Source organism: Hemiscyllium ocellatum, chromosome 6, assembly GCF_020745735.1.
Source record: "Hemiscyllium ocellatum isolate sHemOce1 chromosome 6, sHemOce1.pat.X.cur, whole genome shotgun sequence".
In the NCBI taxonomy this organism is placed as follows: Eukaryota; Metazoa; Chordata; class Chondrichthyes; order Orectolobiformes; family Hemiscylliidae; genus Hemiscyllium; species Hemiscyllium ocellatum.
The window spans coordinates 98,515,584-98,541,433 of record NC_083406.1 but is presented as its reverse complement, the minus strand read 5'-3'; the positions used below and the strand labels follow the sequence as shown (position 1 = coordinate 98,541,433).

The window sequence follows — 25,850 nt, the reverse complement described above, 5'->3', positions numbered from 1 at the left end:
TCTTTGGGATAGGATTTACTCATGTTTGGAAAACTATGGACTTATTAGTAATAGGCAGCATGGCTTTGTGTGGGGAAGATCAAGTCTCATAAGCTTGATTGAGGTTTTTGAGCAAGTGACCAAGATGATTGATGGGGGCAGAGCGGTAGAGATTATCAATGTGGACTTTAGCAAGACCTTTGGCAAGGTCTCTCATTGCAGACTGATATAAAGGTGAAGTCACATTGGATCTGTGGTATGCTGGCAAGATGGATACAGAACTGACTTACTCATAGAAGACAGAGTAGTGGTGGAAGGGTAGAGACCAGTGACTAGTGGTGTTCGGTAGGGATCAGTGTTTAATCTGGACAAATGTTAGGCATTTTAGGAGATCGAATGCAGGAAGAAAGTACACAGTAAATGACAGAACTCTTAGTAGCATCAACACACAGATGGATCTAATTTTACTTGTTCATAGTTCCCTGAAAGTGGCAATATATGTGGATAAGGTGGTTGAGAGTTATATAGCATACTTGCCTTCCTCGATCAGGGCACAGAGTATGCTTAGTCATGTTGCAGTTGTACAAAACTTTACATAGTCCACATTTAGAATATTGCATACAGTTCTGGTCGTTATGTTAGCAGAAGGATGTGCAAGCTTTGGAGAGGGTACAGGAACAGTTTACCAGGATGTTGCCTGGTTTGGAGGTTATTAGCTATGAAGGGAGACTGAAAACAAATCAAGTTTGTCTACTTGAATATTGCAGGATGAGGGGCAACCTGACAGAAGTTTACAAAATTATCAAAGACATGGATAGAATGGACAGTCGGAATCTTTATTTCAAATTAGAAATGTCAATTGCAAGGGGACATTGGCTTAAGGTAAAATGGGGTAAGTTTAAATGAGGGTGGGAGGCATGTTCTTTTTTTACACAGAGACTTTTACGTGCCAGGAATGTGATGCCAGAGGTGGTGTTGGAAGGGGATACAATAACAATGTTTAAAAGGTATCTTGCCAGATATATGAATAAGCAGGGAATAGAGTGACAGAAACCACAGAGGTAAAGGCTTTTAGTTTAGAAAAGCATCATGTGTCAGCACAGTCTTGATGGGCTGAAGTGCCTGTTTCTGTGCCGTACTGTTCTTTGTTGTAAAACAGCCAAGATTTCATTAATTTGCAGAGAGGGCTCTACAGGCTAAATGGCCTCCTCCTGCTCCTATTTCTTGTGTTCTTATGTCAGAGGTCTAGATTATGGACTGATTTGATAAGATTTTTCCACTGGTGGATGAAAGCAGAACTAGTGCCAGTAAATATAATTGAGTCACTAATGAAATCAAAAGGGAAGTCAGGAGCAACGTCTTTGCACAGCAAGTGCTTCAAATGTGGAACTAGCTATCACAAGGAATGGTTGACACGAACATCACTGATACATTTAAGGGCAGTTTAGATAATGTGTGGAGATAAAGGAATTGTAAAGACATATGGAAAAGGTTAGCTAAAGAAAGACGGGAGGTGTCTTATCTGCAGCACGTATAACAGCATGGACCCATGAGACAAGCGGCCTGTCTTAGTGCTGTGAATACTGTGCATGTCATTCGCTTTGGAAAACAGCAAGGAGAGGAATGAACACTAGAACAAGCTAAAGAGCAATATTGGAGAAGGAAGTGTGAAGAATAGATAATGAATTCCATGAATTTCTCACCTTCAAATGAGTCTATAAATGTAACAATGTTGGGGTGCTTCATTCTTGCAAGGAGGATGGCTTCCCTCCGCGATCTTTGTAAACCAGAAGGATTCTAAATAAATAAAATAAAAAGAAAATAGATAGCACATTGCCTTGTTCTGAAAAATAAACACCGAGGATCGTTTTTCCCCCAAAGATCCATATTGCTTGTATCATTAAAGCTTTAGAACAGAATGTGTAACTTTGCTACAATTAAATCATAAGCCATATGGTTATGAATTATGCGCTTAAATGGTATGCAATAGCAAGAGGATGTGCATCCTCTACCTAGTGTAATTTGATACAGTCTAAACTGGACTCTGAAAGGTCACTGAATCTGAAATGTTAACTCTGATTTCTCTCCACTGATGCTGCTAGATCTGCTGAGATTTTCCAGCAATTTCAGTTTTCATTATAGAAGATCTCATGGCACTTTTCAAAGAAGATCAGTAACTCTTCTTCAAATTCTTGACCAATATTTTTTTCCTGAACCTATACTATCTCATTGCTATACACAGCTTGGTGGTCAGTGGAACAGTACCAATACTTAATGTGTAATGACTTAACAATTTTGGCATGTCCAGAGATGCAAAAAGGAATTGGAACTTGGAACGTCTCTCCAAATGTCCAGGAGTATAAATTGTGACATAGCCAATAAAAACTTTGGCTCTTTTTGTAGTTCACCCGAGACAAAGAAAGTAATCTAGCCACTTTATTGGCTGATGCACATTATGATAAAATCACCAGAAGAACAAAACAAACATACTTTTTGAGTATGCAAGTGGGATGACTACCAGCTCTAAAATTGTTCGCTGCCACAAATGATCATTCGTGCTGATTCAAGTCCAATGGAATGTAATTCTCAATTTCTATATATTGTATTGAGAACAAAGCTAAATGATATCTTTGCCTTCAGATGGATAATGGAAATAAAAATAAAGTGACAACGTAATCATCTTCATGAAAACTCACATCATATTTACCTTTGAAAGATGAATTTCCTTCATGACATATTGCTGACTTTCATTATGCGATTGGACCAAAAGAGCTCTGCCAAAGGAACCCTCACCAATTACCTTTAATACAGTGTAAGCATCCATCATCAAATTCTTCTCTGAAAAACAATTGCAGACTTGCTATCAGTGAAACGTTTTGTACACTTTTACACTAACCTTTATTGAACTTGCTTTAAATAAGAAACTGTTAAATGTGGTTTCAGAAGAATTGTGTGCCCTTGCACACTGAACACAGAAATCTAATGCACAGATATAGCAATCAATTAGGAATGCAATAGTATATGCCAAAGAACTGTGGATGCTGGAGATTTGAAATAAAAACAGAAATTGCTGGTGAAGCTCAGCAGGTCTGGCAGCATCAGGAGTTCTGATGGAAAGCAACCAAACCCAAAACATTAACTGTTGTCTTCCCAAAGATGCTGCCAGACCTTTTGAACTTCATCAGCAATTTCTGCTTTTGAATTAGAAATGCAAACCTTACATTGTCCTTTATTGCACAGGAGCTGTGACATAGGAGGTCTTACTAGCATTGTATAAGAGATTGGTGAGACCACACCTGGAGTACTGTGTACAGTTTTCACACCGAAGGAAATACATGTTTGCTTTATGTGAGATGCAACAAACATTCACAAGAATAACTCCTGGGATGGAATTGTCAGCAAGTAGAGACTGAGCAAACTAAGACTATACTCTCTGGAGTTTAGAAGAATTTTAGGTGATTGCAGTATACAATGAAGCACAGAACTTCCTATTGTGTTCTTGGCCAAAACCTCTCCTCCTAACAGAGTATCAGAGTAATTTGCCATTAGTAGGACTTGCCTGAACAAATATTCAAATTGACAACCACTTTTACCAATGACAGGCATTGAACATTTAAAAAGATTAATTTGTTGAAAAACACCCTGGAACATGAAGATTGGTGGAGTAGCAGAATGCATAGGGGACTGTCAAAGAATACATGAGAATATAGATAGACTGGAAACTTGGGCGGAGAAGTGGCAGATGGAATTCAATTCAGGCAAGTGTGAAGTCTAATTCGAGAGCGAACTATACTGTAAACAGAAGAGCCTTGGGAAATGTTGATGAGCAGAGAGATCTGGGAGTTCAGATCCATTGTACTCTGAAGGTGGCTGCACAGGTGGATAGAGTGGTCAAGAAGGCATGTGGTATGCTTGCCTTCATTGAGTATAAGAGCTGGCAGGTCATGTTAAAATTGTACAAGACTTTGGTTCGGCCGCATTTAGAATATTGCGTACAGTTCTGGTTGCCACATTACAAAAGGATGTGGAGGCTTTGGAGAGGTTTACGAGGATGTTGCCTGGTATGGAAGGTGCTAGCTATGAAGAGAGGTTGAGTAGGTTAGGATTGTTTTCATTAGAAAAAAAGAGATTGAGGGAGGACCTAATTGAGGTCTACAAAATCATGATGGGTATTGACAGAGTGGATAGAGATAAGCTTTTTCCCAGGGAGAGGGATTCAATAATGAGAGGTCACAGGTTCAAGGTGAGAGGTGAAAAGTTTAAGGGGGATAACGTGGCAGGTTGTTAACACAGAGGGTGGTGGGCGTTTGGAACGCGTTGCCAACAGAGGTAGTAGGGGCAGGCACTGTAGATTCATTTCAGATGCGTCTGGACAGATGCATGAGTAGTTAGGGAGCAGAGGGATACAGATGCTTAGGAATGCAGAAGCGATAGGTTTAGACAGTGGTTGGATCGGCTCAGGCTTGGAGGGTCAAAGGGGCTGTTCCTGGGCTGCAAATTTTCTTTGGTCTTTGTTCTTCTAACAGCTGAAAAAGTTATACAAATACAAACCAGTTACAGTAACCTTGCATTTTCATTTCCCAAAACGTGAACACAAATACAAAGCAGAAGAAAATGTCATTCAATTTATGAGGCTTTCTCTACCACCACTCCAGTGATGGACCTTGCCCTCAAACCACTTTTTAAAATGTATTCATGGGATGGCTGCACTTATTGCCTCGCTCTAGTTGCCCAGAGGACACTTAAGAGTCAACCACATTGTTGTGGGTCTGGAGTCACATGTAGGCCAGACCAAGTAAGGATAGCAGTTTCCTTCCTTAATGGACATTAGTGAACCAGATGGATTTTTCCAGCTATCCATGCATGGTCATCACTAAATCCTTAATTTCAGGTATTTTTATTGAACTCCATCATTTGCTGTGGCGGGATTCGAACCCAAGTCGCCAGAATGTTACTGAGTCTCTACATTAACAATTCAGCAATAAAACTACTAGGTGGTCACCTCCCAACTTTCAGAGCCCTATATAACGTTCCCTCTGAAACTAAAATCATGCAGTGTTGATTCCTTGTGGATCCCTTTAATCAATGAATAATTTCCGAAAATACTAATGATAACAAATTTTACCAACTTTTACAATTAGAGTTTCATTAAAATATTGATGTGGGAAGCAGCCATGCACTTTAAAATAAAATCCAACCATTTCTAGTGGAAAACGGATGCGCCCGAAGGCCACTTATCCTAAATCAGGGCGTGTTATGAACTTCAAATCTTGAACCATGTTTAAAATGAATGCTAAAATTAGGGTGGGGTTTTGTTATTGCTCAGATACAGGATTTTTAACCCTTTGGAAATTTGCAAAGAGGACACCAAATGTTCAGAGTTTCCATATGATTGCACTAAGTCACTATCCCCGGGCTAGATTAAATCCACTTCACAGGAAAGGCAGGAATACAATTATATTGTATGAACAGACGTGATAGTTGACAGTGAGCTGATCTCAATAGCTCTCTTAATAGGGAGGTTTTATACTGTGAACTTCATCATTGGAAGGTACATAATAGGATCGATATTTGTTTAAGGGACAATATTAATTATAACTTCATCAAATTCTCCGAAATAAACTGATAGTTCAAAGCTGGAGATCTCGGAGTATTTGCTTTAAGCTTTTTTTTCTATTTTTGCTTCCACTTGAGGGGAGGCGTCAGGAATTCCTGGTTCATGTTACCTACCGACAGTCTGACAGAACGTGAAAACGCATCTTCCATTCAAAAGCGAACTCTTTATGCTAATGCTACTCTTGTTCGAAGGCACAGAAAACAAAGCGGTCAGTTAAATCACTGGGAAATATTAAACCACTTCCCAACTTTGACACAAGCCGGAAATAACCTGCAACCGAGGCTGTGGGAGGGTAATAACCATCATCACGTGTCAGGGTTGAGCGAAAGCTCTTTGTAATGAGGCAGTGACCCAGATTAGTGTGGTAAAACAGCAAGGAAGCGATGTTCAATTCTCCGTTATTTCTGCTCAAACGAGGCACTGTTAGACTTTTAAAAATCCCAACATTGCTGTTCAGCTTTTGGTTTCAGTCACAAACTTTATTGAAGGGCGCAAAGTTGCTGCCCTTATGATGGGGGCATGAAATAAGCTTGCCTCATAAAGTGAAGATTTGGTGGTGCCAGTGTTGGACTGGGGCGTACAATTTTTTATATAAGTCCAACAGGTTTAATTGGAAGCACGAGCTTTCGGAGAGCCCCTTCTTCATCAGGTGGTTGTCACCCTTATATAACCTGGTGTTGTGTGATTTTTAACGTAAAATCAAGTCTAGGTTCGATTTAAAGTATCCTGTATGTAGATTGGAAAGGCGTAATGAAGAACAGAACTGCCGCCAGTCACTAGCCCTGTTCAAAAGGACCTGGTTGTACTTTTACTACAGTCGAAACTAACATGCACTTGCTGGAAGGAATTACGAAAGCAAATAGTATCACCAGCTGACTCTAGTGCAAGAGTCAAGATGTCTTGTTTCAATTGTAAAAGAATCTTGATGAGCTGGAGCTACATTCCCTCTAATTTTTTTGTCCAGTTTTGAATGTCTGAGTTGCAGTGCTTTCCGGAACCAGATATCGATGCGGCGCCACGTCAACAGCATGTGTGTTACCTCCAAGTCGCCACTCCGTTTAGAAGGAACGTTAATCGAGAATATAATGTTCAGGTTCATCTTATTGCCAAAGAAAGAAGGCAAGAGCCAGGCTAATTTTTGGGATGGCGAAATTATGCAACAACATAGAAGAAACTGTACTTGTATTCTACTGTGTTTAGGTGAATATGCCATGTCATTGAACAGCAATTTTTTTGTGATTTGGATGTGCTGGTGTTGGATAAGGTTAAAAGTCACACAACACCAGGTTATTGTCCAACAGGTTTATTTGGAAGCACAAGCTTTCGCGGTGGGGTGGGGGGGGCTGCTCCTTTGTCAGGTGATTGGAGTACACGATTTTAAGACAGAATTTATAGCAAAAGTTTACAGTGATGCAACTGAAATGATATATCGAGAGAGATCTGGTTTGTTTAAGTCTCTCATCTTTTAGAATGACTATTGGTTTCAGATCTTTCATATGTAAATCCAGAACTTTTTTTTAAAAGTTATGATACTGAACTGGTATCAAATTCTAATTTTTGTGTTCATTTTGAATGAAGATTTCAGAAGAATGAAGAGTTTTAGAGACACATTCAGCAAAACTATTCAATATAATTGTTACATTTAATAAGAAATGTGTTGTGTACACACAATCAGGAACCAATCTCTGATGGAAGAATTTGTTAACAAATGAATAAAAGACTCAGAATTGTACAAATTTGCTGTTATGTTGCTTTTATGTTGTGGTTCTGTTCACCGAGCTGGGAGTTTTTGTTGCAAACGTTTCGTCCCCTTTCTAGGTGACATCTTCAGTGCTTGGGAGCCTCCTGTGAAGCGCTTCTGTGCTGATTCCTCCAGCATTTATACTGGTTTGAATCTGCCGCTTCTGGTTGTCAGTTGCTGTCTGCTGCAGTGGTCGGTATATAGGGTCTAGGTCAATGTGTCTGTTGATAGAATTTGTGGATGAGTGCCATGCTTCTAGGAATTCCCTGGCTGTTCTCTGTTTGGCCTGCCCTATAATAGTGGTATTGTCCCAATCGAATTAGTGTTGTTTGAAAAGCAAACTTTGAAATGTTGCTTTTATCTCCAGGCTTGCCACATTATTTTTTAATATTGTCCCTCTAAAAAGAATACATCAATCGTAGAATACAGGTGTATTTATATAACACATCACCTCCTGGTTTAAGTGTTAGTCTATGTAATGAAGACAGCTAAGAATTTTGAGAAGCCTTGACTGGGTAAACCATAGGATGCTGTTTCCCTGTTAATAAAAAGGGTCTTTAAAGGGTTTCAGATTCCAGCATCTGCAGTAATTTGCTTTTATCTTTAAAGGGTTATTATCCCCCAGCCATAGGACTAAGACAAAAACAAAGTTTCATCAAGGGATGTCAATGTTTTTGGAATTTTGTGGGCTGATCAACACACAAGGCAGAAGTCAATTGATCTTTGGATAAGGAAATTAAAAAGAGCACTATTACTGAGCAAGAAGTAGGGATGACCAGAATATGACCCATTCTGCACCCAGTTAGTTTTTCACAAGGTTTCTGTCTAGGATTCAAAGAGGACGCTATGAAAAAGCATAAAGGCTGGCAGTAACTTCAATTTCCATGTTTAGCTGTTCAAGTACTTAATAACGACCATAAACTCCAAAAGGCTCTGCTCGACATGCACCAACATTTAAGCAAATGTACCACAAAGAACATAATGGCATCTTCCTTGCCCTCACTACATTGTTTGTACCCTTAATATTAAATCACCACAGAATGAGAGACAAAAATGAACTTATTTCAATGAGGCTGAGGACTCAAAAGGAGACAAATCAGGTATTTAATATGCTGAGTCAAAAATCTGGATGTAAGTAAGCTGCTTAGAAAGATCAAATGCAGGAATGGTACTGTACACCAAAAAAAAATCCCAACTTCAACAAAACTGGCAAAATGGGTGCAACTCCAACAAACAAAGCTTGACATCAAGGTAAAGCAGCTGACTTAATTGACAATGTTCATTCCCTCCACCATTAATGCACATTAGTAACGTGTTCCATCTACAAGATGATGTGCAAATTTCAACAAGATTCTGTAGCACTTTCTAGACTAATGACCACTTTCATCTGGAAGGACAAGAACAATAGATACATGGGAACACCATTACCTGCAAGATCATCCAAGTACAAGTCCCACTTGCCTTTGAGGTGTCTGAACAGTTTGATTAAAAAGTTAACTGATTCATTCAGTTTTATTTTTAAAATGGAAGGCAGAGCCGAAATACTTTCGTTGAAACATACAATGCCCAAGCAATACTTAAAAGAAATACAGCCAAAAAGAATAGCAAGAATCATTTAATAAAAATAAGCACAATACAAAGTAGTAAATAAAGTTTCAATTGCGATTATCCAATATTCTCAGCCAAAGCAAAATTAAAATTTATTTGCATTGTTACTTCATATAGTTTATACTTATTGCAAGCATGTTAAAAATTACCACATTATGTCACAAGAAAAAAAAGACTACTTTTAAAACAGAAACAATACTTCACACTAGTTTTTTTTTCCCTTTACGAGAAAAGAGATGTTTTATTCAATTAGTGTTTGCTCAAACTTAAATTCCAGGACTGAGATAACTTAGTCAAAGTATTAAATTAATAGCTTTATTATACATACGTTGTGTCTGCCACTGTCTTCCAATCATAGTGGATTTTTTCTTTTAAAAAACAAGATTACAAATGTGCATATCAAACATTAATAACTAAAGAATCAAACACTTAAATTTGCTGAAACTTTGTTGGGGTGAGAAAAATAGGTCACTCTTGCATATTGTCAGCCATTAAAAGAAAAAACAAACAAATGGTGGGAGAAAGTTCAGCAGTTAGACAATATCCATGCAGAGAGGCAAATGAGTAAACATTTCAGGGCAGTAACTTTTCATCAGAACTGGGAAATATTAGCAATGTAGCAGCTTTTGAGCAAGGGAAGAGAGACAAGAATGTTTTTTTTAAAAAATGCTGTAAAAGAATGGACGACAGGAGAGAATGAAGGGCCAAGAAGGTTATTCCTCTAGGTCCAGAGGGAGTGGAATGGATGCAAGAAACAAAACAAGATGGACCTGGAGCAGTTATGCTGCTAACTCAAATGAAAACTTAAACAAGTAAAGCAAGAAAACAACATGGCATATTTATCCATTGCTCAAATAATTGATTACATCTCTAACTATTCCCAGTTCTAATAAAAACGCACTGGCCTGAAATGTTAGCTATTTTCTGTGCACAGATGATGCTCAACAAGCTGCATTTATTTTTATTTCACATTCAGTGCCTACAGCACTTTGCTTCATCAAAAAAAGGAAATCTTTTAAAAATACTGGAGAGAAAAGTTAGTTTCAACTAGAAGACAAGGATAGCCATAGTATTCAGCTCTAATGGACTTGGGAGAAATCAAACTTGGGAGTTTTAAAAACATTCTCATTTTTATCCATCATTTTCTTAGGCCTTTGTCATACTACAGCATGACAAAGCACTTTAAAAACAAGATTAAGCACTAAATTTTCTATAGCTTTGTTATGTTAAAAGGCAGTATAAAATGCAGGACATCACTGTTTAGAAATGAAAAGGAAACAATTATGCAAAGCAGACTGTACTGCATTGGACTAAATGGATGCTTTGGGACATAAGGTGCATACAATTATAAGATAATCCATATTCATTTGAAATTATTAGTCCATTCTTGTAATGCATTATTCCTCTTGAATGAGTAGGCAATAGATACGCCTCTCAAATTGTTTAGATCCTCCAGTGAAGACACACAGGGATTGTGGTCCTGCAACATTAGTGGCATTTGGGAAGATGCCTGTTCAATACGTCGTGAACGGCGCACAGGCGTCAGAAAGTTCAACTCTTTGATTGCAGAGTTTCTGTTTTCCATCTGAACCACATCTTTATCACTGAGGGAGAGAAAAGTCAATGGATTATAAAGATGAACAGGACCAAGTTACCAGTTGTCAAGTCAATACTATTTTATACATATTTAAATGCCAGTATAATTAACTCAATTGAAAATTAAAACAAACAGATTAAGTACAAATATACATAGAGCTGAATCTTGCCAAGTTTTAAATCCCTCATCGAACCTTGCTATACATCCTCTGGAACTATTAAGATGCACATAGTATTACTATTTAAAAAGCAGTTGAAATTCACGAACTTTCTTACCATTTATTCCTAGGGGTTACACTCACACTATACTTAACAGATGATCCTCTATTTTGTGTTTTACTCTGTGTCAGTATTTGTTTCAATGGGGTCTTCATCTGGTCAACTGTTGTTACATCTTCCACCTCACAATCCTCTTTACCAGCAGCTTCATCCACCACACACTCCACAGAAGGAGAATGCAGTTCTTTTGATGTGGGCTCCACTTCTTCCTTTGCATAAAGTTGCTGTTCACCTGAGAGGTCTGCTTTTCCATTACAGGAAACTTGCTGTTCAGTAAACAAGGGGTCTCCTTCATTTTCTCTGGAAACATTGTGATCAGTTGCAGCAATACACATTTCATGATTCTCTGGAGGGACATCCAGTTTATCATTCATGCACTCCACACTCTTCTCTATAGAAGGCCTCTGCTCAGTATCAGCCAGATCCACTTCGTTCTTTTCAGAAACACTCTGTTCAGTCACACACAAGAGTTCCAACTTTGGATCTTTCTGTGCTCCATCCTCAGTTTTGTTCATTGCTATGGAGACAAGAAATACATGACAAACTTGTACCTTTGCACTGTGATTCTTAAGTGTTATGCTTTAAATTGCCTTTTTTCCCTTAAGCAAAAAGAACAGAATTCATTAATGGACTACTCTCAAAGACAACCCATTCTAGAAATCACACTTTAAAACCTATTTTGTTACCAAGTTGGAAATTCACCTGAAGATTATCAATGGATGAGGCCTCTTCAAAGGCCTAAGTGGAATGAGGTAATAAACTGCTATGTTACAATTTAGGCAAGAGAATCATGGAATACAAAGATTGATTTGGAAATTTAGTTTAAAATGCAATTTACTTTAAAGTGAAAAATAGAAGTCTCAAAAAAAAAAATCGAAAAACCATAATTAATAAGCATGGAGGTTCTGAGGAATTTCAAGGCAAACAGGCTAGCCAACCATGTTCAGGTAAAGATTTTTCCAAATTAAATCAATTTGCTGGTAGAAATTTTGTCTGTAATAGTCCTGCAAGTTTATTTTCCTTAAAGCATCTAATTTCCTCTTAATCATTGATTGTCTCTACTTCCCCTTCTCTCATGGGCAGCAGCTCATTGCTGTGTGAAAAAAAAACGTTCTTCCTCATTTCCTCTTTACTTCTTGACCAAATACTGAAATGTGCTCCTTGGTTCCTATATTCTCTGATAATGGGAACAGCTTTTCCTGATTCAATCTACCCTAACATATCATTCTTATTTACCTCCATCAAATCTCTTCTGCTTCAGGAGAACAACCCCAAGTTGGAGACAATACCAGCTTTTCCAAACCAAACTTGCTACTAAGATCTTGCTGCACAGGTGAGTGCACTACCTACTGAGTCACATCCGACAAAGGAATTCAAGGGAAAAGACCTACATCAACCAAAAGACTCCATCTGCTGAATATTTTCTTTATTTCAGATGTCAAGTATACATTTTATTCATTCGTGGGATGTGGGCATCACTGGCTTGGTCAGCATTAACTAGGTAAAAACAATGACTGCAGAAGCTGGAAACCAGATTCGGGATTAGTGGTGCTGGAAGAGCACAGCAGTTCAGGCAGCATCCGAGAAGCAGTAAAATTGACATTTCGGGCAAAAGCCCTTCATCAGGAATAAAGGCAGAGAGCCTGAAGGATGGGAAGATAAGCTAGAGGAGGGTGGGGGTGGGGCAAAAGTAGCATAGAGTACAATAGATGAGTGGGGGAAGGGATGAAGGTGATAGGTCAGGGAGGTGGGTGGAGTGGATAGGTGGAAAAAAAAGATAGGCAGGTGGGACAAGTCATGGGGACAGTACTGAGCTAGAAGTTTGGAACTAGGGTGGGGTGGGGTGGTGGGAAGGGGAAAAATGAGGAAACTGTTGAAGTCCACATTGATGCCCTGGGGTTGAAGTGTTCCGAGGCGGAAGATGAGGCGTGCTTCCTTCAGGTGTCTGGTGGTGAGGGAGCGGCGGTGAAGGAGGCCCAGGACCTCCATGTCCTTGGCAGAGTGGGAGGGGGGAGTTGAAATGTTGGGCCACAGGGCGATGTGGTTGATTAGTGCAGGTGTCCCGGAGAGGTTCCTGAAAGTGCTCTGCTAGGAGGCATCCAGTCTCCCCAATGGAGAGGAGACCGCATTGGGAGCAACGGCTACAAGAAATGATATTGGTGATGTGCAGCTAAAACTTTGATGGATGTGGAAGGCTCCTTTAGGGCCTTGGATGGAGGGGACGGAGGTGGTGCGGGCGCAGGTTTTACAATTCCTGCAGTGGCAGGGGAAGGTGCCAGGATGGGAGGGTGGGTTGTAGCAGGCATGGACCTGACCAGGTAGTCACGGAGGGAGTGGTCTTTGCGGAACGCAGAAAGAGGTGGGGAGGGAAATATATCCCTGGTGGTGAGTCTTTTTGGAGGTGGCAGAAATGTCAGCGGATGATTTGGTTTATGTGAAAGTTGGTAGGTTGGAAGGTGAGCACCAGGGGCATTCTGTCCTTGTTACGGTTGGAAGGTTGGGGTCTGAGGGCGGAGGTGCGGGATGTGGACGAGATGCTTTGGATCTTGGGAAGGAGGTAGAACTGGGCAGTGCGGGGTTCCCAGACTAGGAGGTTGGAAGCTGTGGGTGGGAGATCTCCTGAGGTGACGTGGTTCTGTATGGTCTGGGAGATGATGGTTGGTGGGGTCAGGTCATGGTCGAGGGGGCAGTAGGAAGAGTTGGTGTTTGGCTTCAGCGGTGTAGAGGACAGTGCGCCAGACTACCACTGCGCACCCTTTATCTGCTGTCTTGATGGTGAGGTCGGGATTGGAGCAGAGGGATTGGAAGGCTGCACGTTGTGAGGGTGAGAGATTGGAGTGGGGGAGGAGGGTAGACAGGTTGAGGCGGTTAACGTCCCGGCGGCAATTGGAAATGAAGAGGTCGAGGACAGGTAATTGGCCAGCGCGGGGTGTCCAGGTGGATGCAGTGTGTTGGAGGTGGGTGAAGGGGTCCTCGGAAGGTGGGCGGGAGTCCCGATTGTGAAAGTAAGCTCGGAGGCGGAGGAAGAAGTGTTCGATGTTGTGGCGTGTATTAAAAAGGTCTGGAGGGATGATAAAAACTCGGTAGAGCTGGGAGCTGGGATCTGGTGTGGGTGTGGAGCTAGTAACTGGAGTGGATGTGGTGGCGGGGGAGGAAATGGGGGTGGAGCCATGAGCAGGGGTAGTGTTCCCCTCAGGGTTCTGGGGGGCAGGGATGGTGACAGTGGGAGGTGTGTCAGCAGAATGCAGGTGAGTGGCGTTAGTGGGGGCGGAAGTGGTGGAAGACACGGCAGTAGGGGTGGCGGAAGTCACTGAGCATGTAAACTGCCCATTCTCAATTGTCCTTGAACTGCTACAGCATTTTAAACAGTACTTGAGAGTCACATAAGTATGGGTCTATAAATCATACATTAATGCTCGTCAAGGAAGGGTATCTGCTGTAGTGAACCAGATACTGATGACAGTAATGGAATTTATGGAATGTGACTTTTATGGAATTCAAATTTAACCATCTCTCAGTAGAACTCAAACTAGCATTCCCAGATCATTAGATTGTGACTCTAGATTAGTTCAGTCAAATACCAGAACATCACTCCTGCACATGATTTAGGGCAGGTGCACAACTGGCTCAGCAGTCGAGTGACCCTTCTCTGTGAGCATATATTGTCCCGAATGAATACATGAGAAGGCATCAACTTACCAACATGTGGTTTTTTAGGAGTCTTGGTGTTTTTCAAAATATCTACAAATGTAATGCGTAATTCATCTGCAGGCTGTAAAACAAAAACAACTTAACCTCTGCAAAAAGATACATAATTATTAATTACAATTACCAATCATGCCTCCATAGTGTAAATGTTGCATCAACTTATGTCAATCTGGTGCAGATCTGAGATCAATAGAAAAACACATTTGAAAAATGTTTGCAAAAAACTTAACTAGCTATTAAATATATTTCCCACAACTCAGATCATAAATTAGACCAGCTTTCTTGCCTCGGCATTCAAAGGAAAAAAAAATCAGGCAAATCAATCTTGTTAGCAATTGCTATGAATGCCAACATATTGTGCCAGATTTTAGATATAAATCTGTGGTTTAATAGATGAAAATATGGGTTAATCTAGGGGAAAGAGATGGAAAGGAGACAGAGAGAGGGGTAAGATTTGTGCTAACTGCATAAGAATACATCACCGCTATTCAATTTAAAACTATACATTTCACTTTATTTTAAAATTAAAGTAATTTTACTTGGATAAACTTCTGTTATTGATCATTATGCCAAAATATGAATATCACAGTTTCTCATACTTTGCCCCTACTTTTTACACTCCTAACACAGGCAAGTCATGGCTTTTTATGGTCGAAGAAAAGTTTTTTTTTACTTGGAAAGTTGAATTTAATTGAGCAAACAAAAGTAAGTATTTTAATTGCCAGTGCATTAAGTTGTCGAGTGGAAGTAAGTTTTCAACTCAATTAGACAAACAGACATCACCATTTGAGCACACGGAGTACAATTTCCAGCTTTAATTCAATGAAATGCTAAATTGTCGAAACCAGACAGTGTTCTTTTCTGACCTAAATCAGGAGACAATTTAATTGCACTTCCAAAATGTAAGCTAACTCACTTGAATAGGTGCTAATAATTAATGGTTGCTGTGGTAAATTAACTTTTAAAGTTAACCCATTTCTAAAGAAACTGCCAGTCCTACATCTTGATATGCTCGGAGATAGATTCAGAACTTTCTCACATTCTATAGCTCTTTGGAGACATCTGCAATTTGGCAAGAATCTATTTCATGCACGAGGGTTGGGGAGTCCAAAACTAGAGGGTAGGAAAAAGGTTTAAAAGGGACCTAAGGGGCAACTTTATCATGCAGAGGGTGGTGCCTATCTGGAGCTGCCAGAGGAGGCGGCTGGTATGATTACAATATTTAAAAGGCATCTGGATGGGTATACGAATATGAAAGGTTTAGAGGGATATGTGCCAAATGCTGGAAAACTTAGGATATCTGGTTGAATTAGACCAAAGGGTTTGTTTCCATGCTGTACATCTCTATGACTATCAAGTGGACCATATGATTAGCTACATCTTACATTTAAAAAAAAAAGAACTTCATTTTGCTGTGGCATATCTGAAGAATTTGGTACAGGGATTGCAACACAGCAGAACTTAGATAATTACTGTAGAAAATCAAATGCACAAATCTTGGACAAACAATTTTTTTCTCACTGATAGCACAGATGTATCAGCATTTGGATCTGTCTCAATTCATGGATAAACCTAATACGCCATCCAAGAAGTATCACATGTAGAAGTGAAAAATGTTGCACTGATAGCATGTGATACCTCTTTTTGCTCATGAACCATAATGGGAATGAAGGGGGAGAGGGGAGAGAGAGCACACATGTGAGAGAGCCCCTGTCAAAGCTAAAAGGATCAGGAATGGGGAAGATTGCACTGTATTCTACATTGTGTGTAGAGGGAATCTTAAGGGCCTTAGAGTTTTAACAAAGCGTTATACATTGATGGTTCATAATTGTCTGCCTGTAGCAGAAATTTATTTATTTGCAATAACCTGACATTCTTGTTACGCACAGAAATCTGATCAGTGCTTTCTATTAAGCTGGGTCTAAAAACAACTTTCACAAAGATCTTTAATTATTGTGATAACTCCAGTAATAGCGAGGCTGGATTTCAAATGTACTACTCCAGTGAGACAGGACAATCCTAATTTTAAGAAATGCAGAGAAATAAAAGTAGTATGCAGTTAGCAGTACCTGTGCCCCTATCTGGATGGCTTGTTCATAAATAGCCATGATATTATGCATCGATCCTTTGCGTTGTTCAAGCTGTGCAAGACAGATCCAATATCTTGCAAATTTTTTGGCTTTTGGAACACTCTCAATCAAAGTTTGAAGAGATTGTAAACAATCTTCACTTGGATAACCCTAAAAAAAAAGAAGAATTCAGATCTGAAAAATTCACTTCTGTTGTCAACTTTGTGTATTGGATGGGCCAGAGAGTGGGAAAAAAAAACAACTTGTATTTCAATTTCTCCTGCAAATTAAACTTCAGGAACTTTATTAGAGAATGTAAAGAAAAAGACCCAAATTATCTAGATTCCATCAATCTTCCAATTTCTTGAAAAAATTAATAAGTTTGAAGTTGGAGAAATGAAAACCTTTATCCTTTGGGAAGCACAAAGAAATACATGTGAAATCTAATTGTTTTTCCATTTGCAGGAACAAGCTCACAAAAGCTGTTACAAAAAAAGCGGAGAAACATCTTATTAAAAACAGACTATTGACAAGAGCTAGAATCATGTATGAAAAGTGATTCATAAATTCCTCAGAAGTGACAAGATGGCAATGGGTTTGGGAGTGGGGGGGGGGGGGGGGGGGGGGGGGGGGTGGTGAGGGGGTGGAAAGAAAGTAGTATTACTGAAATGTAGTAGATCCTATCTGGTTACCACAAAATATATTCCAGAAATATTCCATTGGTTGAATAATATTGATAAGTCAAGATAATCTTTTCTAGCCAGTTGATATTCTTGAATGATTTTAATGATACTTTGTACTATATGGTGTTTTAACTCTTACCTCAAAACTTAAATCTCTCAAGCCTTCAGAAATGCTTTTACTATCTTAAAAGACCTTGTTCAGTTGTTTTTCTTATCAGAGGCTCTAAATCAAAAGACAATTTTACCTCATTAATCTGCTTCAGATATTGGGAAAGGGTCTGGTTGATTTTTTCCACAAATTCACTTCGATTTTCCTCCTCAACAGTTGCTGTCCAATGTGATTCCACAACTTTCTTTCTTTGCAATGATGTCATCGTTGGCCTTTTTACTAATTTCCCCTTTGACACTATCGACTGTGTTAGCTGTGCTCCACTTTAGAACAAAAGTGATTGACAGTTTCAATTACATAAATTGATTTGGCAAAAATCTTTGGTACTGCAAATATTGTGTTAAAGTAACTTAAAAAAATCTATGCTGCATGAACAATATGATTGCAGAGTGCAAAATAATTCAAGTTAAACACAATGCATTTCTTTTCCAACATAAAAAAAAATGTACTGGACTTGAGACTATAAGACAGGACTACTGTATAGTTAGTTCAGCTTTAGACAGCTGTCTGAACATAAACAAACTTTGCACCTCTTTTGGTTCCAATGTTTCAGAGCATCAATTATTGAACATTAACGTAATTATCAACAGCTACACCAGAACAAAAAAAAAGTTAAAAAGTTACCTCTTCCCTTCAATAGGCACTTTCGGTTTTAGGTTACCAATGGCTTTTGAAAAATTCCATGATGGGTGTCTTGCAGATACACTGTTGGAAGTGTGTTGGATTGGCACAGTAGTTTTCTTTGCACGGATTGTTTGAGTTGCTACTACTACAGTGTCATCACAGCCTGATTGTGCAACATCTATTTTTAGGTCTAGCACATCAGTTACAAGTGTTTTCTGACTGCTTGCAGTAAGGAGGCCAGTTGCTGCAGTCAAACTCTTTTGTTTACTATGAGAGGTGACATTCATTGCCCTCCTAACAGGATGCCTGTTTTCCACTCCCTTTGGTCTAGGCTTGTGCATTATGCCTTTAGATTCTATTTTGTGCATTTCTGTAGAAGTATGTGTTACCAGATCAGTTTTCTCTTGTTTCTTCTCCTTTTGCGGAGTACCTGATCTAAAGGACTGAATCTTAGATTCTACAATCTTACCACGAAATGAGCCTAATATGGGCTTCTTAAAAGTAGTATTAGGCAGCTTTGATTGATTGTTCTTTTCATCAATCATTAATTTGGCCTGCTCATTTTTGACTGCAAGAAAAGACTGGCTGAGTGTGACCTTCTGGACTTTTGGATGTCTTTTTAATTTTGATTTTTGTTCTACATTAGAATTGTACTTTTGGCCAAAATGTAGCATCTTTGAATCTGTGCTTTGGGCAGTTTTGCTTTTGTTAACAGCTACAGTGATATTTCCTTTCAATTTTTGTTCTACTTCCAAATTGTTCTCTTGGTCAGCTAATAGGTGTTCCTCAGGTTGAGTGATTTGCACAGGCTTATTTTGAATACTTTTTTTTGATTCAATCTTGCCTCCGAACACCTATAAAAGAAAGAGGAAATGTTATGTTTTTTAAAAAGTTGTCCATGGGATGAGGGCATCACAAGCTAGACCAGCATTTACAGCCCATCCTTAACTGCCCATTGGACATGTAAGTGCCAATCACATTTCTGGGAATCTGGAATCACATATAGGCCAGACCAGGTAAGGACATTAGTCCTTCTCTAAAAGTTGTTAGTGAGCGAGATGAGTTTTCTCCACCCTGAGAAGTGACATCAAATTAATGGTCACCATATGACTTAATTCCATATTTATTTTACTGAATTCCAATGCTACCAATGGTCATGGCAGGATTTGAACCTGGGTTCCCAGAACATTACCTGGGCCTCTAGATTAATAGTCCAACAGTAATAGCACTATTGCGTCACCTCCCCCTACTGTTACATTCTAAATACCTGTTCCCGGTAATTTCCCCATTTCTTCGAATGTCTCTTTCCCTCATTTACATATTCATCATTTACAGATCAATCACAGCACTCAAGGATAAAGCATCTTTTTATTTTCTCTGTTAAAATCGATCCACTATTATTCGCAATAAAATACATTGAGAATTACATGTTTTTTTTTTAAAAAAAAGAGAAAGTAGGGAAGAAAAATACATGAATGGAGATATCCAATTTTTATTCACCTCATTTGAAGGGTGTACTTTTTTTTAAAAAAAGAAGTTACAATCTGTTTTTTTTGCCAAATTTGTTGTCAATTTTTCCTCAGACTGACTTTCGGGAAAAGGTTTTGGTAGCAGGAGCTAGTTTCAGTCACAATCAATTGCTACTACTCAGCAAAAAGGTTTAAAGCTAGAAACCATTGCTATACAATGGAAAATGAATGGGGAGGTGGGTCTGTTCACACCCACTTATAATAAGAGGCTGATGCAGCTTTTCTTTGTAAAGTCTCAATGTAGGAGTCAGCAATTGTGAAATCCAATGAGTTTTGGATAAACCAAAGAAAGTAGCAGGCTTAAAATCCACACGGTTCTGCCTAATCCTGTCCCATCAGAAAGGAGATTCACTCTAGGAATGTTCCAATGGTTTGAAGCCTTTTTTGGATTGTTGTTAATAACTTTTATTTAAAATAATGGACACTTCCAGAAAACAATATGCTAAATATAGTTCATGTTTACAGTTATGAATGCCTTCACTGGGCATAACACTACATGAATCTACTCAATTTCTCCTCATGGGACGACACAGTTATCCACAGAATCAGCAAGAAGAATCTTTATTTCACTACCTGCAAAGATTTTATTTTCACATAAGCAACCAAAGTTATATACAATACTTCAGATGTATTGTCACCAAAGCCCCACAAGATTGATAATTCCAAAACTACAAAAAAAATTAGTATTTTTCTAACCAGGTAGCAAATCAATCAAAATATGTACTTAAATTTTTAACAGACTTTAAACTGATATTGGTTAAAAATGTCAAAAACTTTAGAAATGTATGAATAGGGTTCAAACAAAAGAGACCTAAGGGGCAACTTTTTCACACACGTGTATGGAATGAGCTGCCAGAGGATGTGGTGGAGGCTGGTACAATTGCAACATTTAAGAGGAATCTGGATGGGTATATGAAAATAGGAAGGGTTTGGAGGGATATGGGCCGGGTGCTGGCAGGTGGGACTAGATTGGGTAGGGATATCTGGTCGACATGGACGGGTTGGACCGAAGGGTCTGTTTCCATGCTGTACATCTCTATGACTCTATATGTATATTTTATTTAGCTCAAATCCATAGAGTAGAATAGAATCCCTAGTGTGGAAACAAGTCATTTGGCTCAACAGGTCCACACCAACCCTCTGAAAAGCATCCCACCCAGACCCATCCCCCTATTCCGCAATGGTGCGCCCAACCAACACATCCCTTGAACACTATCGGTTATTTAGCATAGCCAATCCACCTACCGTGCACATCTATTGGACTATGGGAGGAAACTGGAGCACCTGGCAGAAACCCACACAGACATGGAGAACATGCAAACTCCACAGACATTTGCCCGATGGTAGAATCAAACCCAGATCCCTGGCACTGTGAGGCAGCAGTGCTAACTACCAAGACACCATGCTCCCCACTATGCAGATCTATACAGAGATAACAGCAAAAACATTTGGGCGTAGCCAGTTTTATTCAGTGCACTAAATTTCTACTCCACAATTTAGCTTTTTCTGCAGCATGTAATTGGAGGCTGACACTTCAATATTTGTAGAGATTCTGAGTCATTCAAATGGGGAAAATAAAAAGTTTACTACTTTACCTTAATCAAATGGAATGTACATGGATCCCTGATTCACACTTATGAACACATTGATAAATTGGACATTCACGAATGGTGAAATTTTGAAGATCTAACATTAACATTTTCTTCATCTTGTGAATAGCTATTTTATGTTGTCCTGCATGGTGTTCTGACTTGCCTACAAATTAACTTGCAAACAGACTCAAGAACAGAACACGATTGCAATCCAAGACAACCTGCACTGTAAGATTACAACTATAAAGCTTTGAGATGTAAAGCCAACAGAGCAATTTCTACCCAAGGATGCAACACATGATAAAGGAGAAAAATCTACATTTTTCTTCAAGAACCCACCATTCCTTCTGTCTGCCATGTAGAAGCTTGAAGTTTCTCAATGTTTGTCTTGTCTCTCAAGTATACCCTTCAAATGAAAGGAAAGGTGATCAGTATAAATCAGAAAGACATTGTACACAGAAATTCTTTGCCTTCTTCAAATCAACTAACTTACAAAAGAAAACAAATATTTGTATCATTAGCATTAAAAAGAGTTCAACATCTAGAACAGTAAACTTTTTTAAAAAAGATATTTTCACTGGTTTGACTTCATAATGACGAGACAGCATCACACAACATGAAATGAGGTGAAGGAAAAAGGTTATAAAATTGCAAATTATAAACTGATGCTCATTATATCATGGTAGTAATAATGGTAATGGTACCAGGCAATCTCACCAGGTTATATGCAAAGTCACTGCACTAGAACTGAATCAGAAAACAAACAAAATGTTGCTCATATCATACTACCAACTTGGATGCAAATAAAATGCTTGTACAATGAGCAAAGATAGGGTGCAGGTACAACAAGCAATTAGGAAGGAAAATAGTCTTTATTGCAAGGATATTGGAGTAGATACAAATTCAAAGTGCATTGGGGGAAAAAGGAAATGGCTTTAGCTACTACGGAAAAGCTATAACAGAATGGTTTCAGGGATGAGGACTTCGCCTACAAAGAGAAATTGCAGAAGCTTAGGCCATTCTATTTAGAGAAGGTCAAGAAGAGAGTTGCTAAATATTCAATATCATAAGAGATGTGGACAGAATAAATACAGTTATTCCCTTCAGCATAATGGTCTTCACTAAGGTTAAAGTTAAAAAATCACAACACCATGTTATAGTTCTACTCCTTCGTCAGGTGGTTATGGAGTATAATTTAATAAGACACAGAATTTATAGCAAAAGGGTTACAGTGTCATGGAGCTGTAATGATATGTTAGTATTTAACATCCCAGGAGTGTTCCCTCCCAGTCAGGGAACACTTCAGTGTTCCGGGACATTCATTCAGTCTCGGACCTTTGGGTGACCATCCTCCAAGGTGGAACGCGGGACAAGCAACAATGCAAAGTGGCCGAGCAGAGGCTGATAGCCAAGTTTGGTACCCAAGGGGATGGCCTCAACCAGGACCTTGGGCTCATGTCACACTATAGGTGACCCCACTGCGCTATACACTCTTACACACACAGGCCCTATGCACATACATGTACTCCCCATACTCACAGGCTTATACCCCATCACATTCATACACTTAACCAAGCTTATACACACTCTTTCAAATGCACTCACACCCACATGCATTCGCGCACTCTCTCTGTCTCTTCTGCACATGCACACAAGTTTATGGGGGAAATTTGTATTTGCAGAATTCCACTTTAAAAATAGAAACAGTCTTACTCAATATTGGCACACAGACAGACTTTAATGTAACACCTTTAAGGCATTGTCAGAGCAGAGATGACACCAATTGTTAAAAAAAACTAAAGCTAGTTTGAGAACATAACTTAAAAGGAGTTCTGGAATTGAAGTATTGAAGAACTGGAATTAGCATATCCCATTCTAAAAGTTGAAAGACTTAATCCAAACTTGTTTAATATTATTATTATTACAACTCCATGACACTAATCCTTTCGCTATAAATTCAGTGTCTTTTGACCTTATACTCCACAACCACCTGATGAAGGAGCAGTGCTTCAAAAGTTAATACTTTCGAATAAACCGGTTGGATTATAACCTGGTGTTGTGTGATTTTTAAACTTTGTCCACCCCAGTCCAACATCAAAACTTCAATAAAGGTTAGAAAAGGGTAAATGGCCAAAGAGGTAAATGAAAAAAAATTGTTTTTGTTTTTTTTAAACACAGGATTATTCCATAATCTGGAAATATAATGCCAGAGTGCATAGTGGAGGTAGATCAACCATGATTTTCAAAAGGGAATTGTATAATTATTTGAAGAGAAGTGATTTACAAGACTGCAGTTAAAAAAAAATCTCACGAGGTTGCGCTGCAGAGAGCCAGAGACACAATTTGTTGAATGACCTACAGCAGTGATAATAAAACATTGAAGTAGCTGATCAAGTCTACTTTACTATTTAAAATTAGATCACGACTTGATCCAAGAACCATAAACTCTTCTTTCCTGTCTTTTCCCCTTAAATCTTGATTCCCTTACTGATTAAAAATCTTTGAGCCGTGAACATAGTTAATGACCCAGCCTCAAACTAGAAGAGAGCGCTGCTGGAAACAGAGAATCTGAAGGAAAAAAAAGGGCACATTATGGTAGTTCAAATCGAACCGAAAACTGACAGCTAACAGGGCGGGACAAGAGGCGGTGCATGATTTAAAACATCATCGAGCAGATATTTACTGGTGAGTCTTTTTGCATTTGAATGAATTAATTGCTCGCGGTGGCTTCAAAATCTCCCACGCTCCAATCGCTGCCAAAATTTAAAAACACGTAGAGGCATTGAAATGGAGACATTAGGAATGCACAGAATTACATATTGCAGTGGATATCAAAACAGTGGGAAACCCGCTTTCAGAGGTTTCCAAGTGCCAAGAAGCTGGCAGGACTTCACTGATTAAACACAGATCACCCATCACCTGCTCTCCAAACGGCTCCGGGCTCGGATCGCCACGTTGTTAGCAGACTTCTTTCTCTGCAGATACTCTTCTAACTTCTGGCGCCTTTGCTCTGGGGAGGGATGGACGCGAAGAGGAAAAACAGAACAGGACAAGACACTGTCAGTGCAACCTCATTTCGAGTAATCGCTGGCAAAGTGAAGCGGCGGAGACAGCATCAGCGACATTAATATGAAAATAAAATAAAACAAAACAACCCACTCGATTATTCCTAACCCCGGAGCAGAGTTTATAAGTGACCCGGTGAAAAGCGCTCGCCCCACAGACTCCCCAAGACCAGCAAAGTACCAGCATATGACAGGGGTTGCCGAGACTTCACCCCGGTGGCAGTGGAGACAGTTGACATGTTGCTCTGTATTTGTAAAAGAGCAGCTTCTCCTCCGCCGTTAACTCTCTCCCGGCCCGACCAATCACGCGGCTTTGTCTCCGTTTGAATTTGGCTACGCTACCTCCCACCCCCAAACACGTGGGGGGGTGAAAACAAACCAAATCACGTGACTGCGGGCAAACCGACCAATCCGCTCATTCCGAGACCAGGCCGGCACGCACTTTTGAAATGGTGTTGTGAGCACGCGCGTGGTGAGAAGTGTGGGCGTGGCCGGGCCGAGAGGGAAGGAGACTGTGTGACCGTTTGAAGCTGCGCAGGCGCAGGGGATGAACTGGTTTGTAGAGTGGCAAAGTATGAACTGTTTAGGGCGTGATTTTCTAATGCCTTTCCCTCAGGTTTAACCACGTGTGACGTGCTCTTCCACATTCTTTGCAGCTTGATGTTGTAGGTATTTTTTTAAATCAACCTGTTCCGACATGTTAGTCTCTGACTGGGTTCGGGTGCCCTGTGGCGGTGACAACGCCAGTAGTTACAGTTAAAACTTAATTGCAAACGCGGTGCCCCACACTCCCAACTTCACATTTGCAGTATTCCAACAAAACTCAGCGCAAGCTGGAAGAATAGCACCTCATTCTCTGCTTGGGAACCCTACAGCCTTCCAGACTCCGTATCAAGTTCAATAACTTTAGGTCTTGAGCTTTCACATGCTCTTGATCCCAGCCCCCACACACCAGGCCTTGTTATCACATGGGTAAAGACAGGGACTGCAGATGATGGAAATCAGAGTCGAGATTAGTGTGGAGCTGGAAAAGCACAGCAGGTCAGGCAGCATCCGAGTAGCAGGAAAATCGACGTTTCGGGCAAAAGCCCTTCATCAGGAATATGTTATCACATAGTCTGCTGTTACACACAATCCATTGTTAGCAACTAACAGTCCCCATTAATAGCTCATAGCCAGATTATTATCTATTCCTTTGACAAAGGGTCAGACTCGAAACGTCAGCTCTTTGCTCTCCTTACAGATGCTGCCAGACCTGCTGAGATTTTCCAGCATTTTCTCTTTTGGTTTCAGATTCCAGCATCTGCAGTAATTTGCTATTATCTATTCCTTTGTATGTCCAAGAGATCTTCTCTTTGAGTTCTATACCCACATATTGTTTGCTCCTTACTCCCTTCTTCCCCCTCATCTTCTGCATATAAATTGACGTTTTCCTAGCTACCATCAGTTCTGGGGAAAGGTCACTTGACATGCAATGTTAACTCTGATTTCTCACCACATATGCTGTCAGAGCTGCTGAGATTTTCCAGCAATTTTTATTTTTGCCACCCCCCAACTGTTTTTGGAATTCACATATCCAAAACTGTCTGGC

At 39.7% G+C, this 25,850-nt stretch overlaps 2 protein-coding genes across 3 annotated transcripts in view; both read right to left on the bottom strand.

The window, feature by feature from the left end:
- Window positions 1–5,860, bottom strand: part of nek3 (NIMA related kinase 3) — a 28,607-nt gene extending 22,747 nt beyond the window's left edge. Inside the window, exons 1-3 of one of the 2 annotated variants that reach the window (XM_060826805.1) lie at window positions 5,710–5,860; window positions 2,687–2,817; window positions 1,683–1,776 (exon numbers count right to left, since the gene is read on the bottom strand). In XM_060826805.1, coding sequence (XP_060682788.1) covers window positions 1,683–1,776; window positions 2,687–2,806 — 214 coding nt within the window. In that variant the 5' untranslated portion in view covers window positions 2,807–2,817; window positions 5,710–5,860. Of the gene's footprint in view, window positions 1–1,682; window positions 1,777–2,686; window positions 2,818–5,709 lie in introns of those variants that run through there. The other variant, XM_060826806.1, reaches the window with a different exon arrangement.
- A 3,196-nt stretch (window positions 5,861–9,056) lies between these two features.
- On the bottom strand, window positions 9,057–24,624 carry LOC132816503 (cytoskeleton-associated protein 2-like). The gene is made up of 9 exons (XM_060826177.1): window positions 24,441–24,624; window positions 24,114–24,204; window positions 21,534–21,600; window positions 18,074–18,927; window positions 17,526–17,712; window positions 16,598–16,768; window positions 14,520–14,592; window positions 10,818–11,337; window positions 9,057–10,549 (listed from the first exon to the last, which is right to left on the bottom strand). Exons 1-9 carry the CDS (start codon window positions 24,496–24,498, stop codon window positions 10,309–10,311), a joined length of 2,262 nt encoding a protein of 753 aa, XP_060682160.1. The 5' UTR covers window positions 24,499–24,624; the 3' UTR covers window positions 9,057–10,308.
- Between the last annotated feature and the right edge of the window lie 1,226 nt (window positions 24,625–25,850).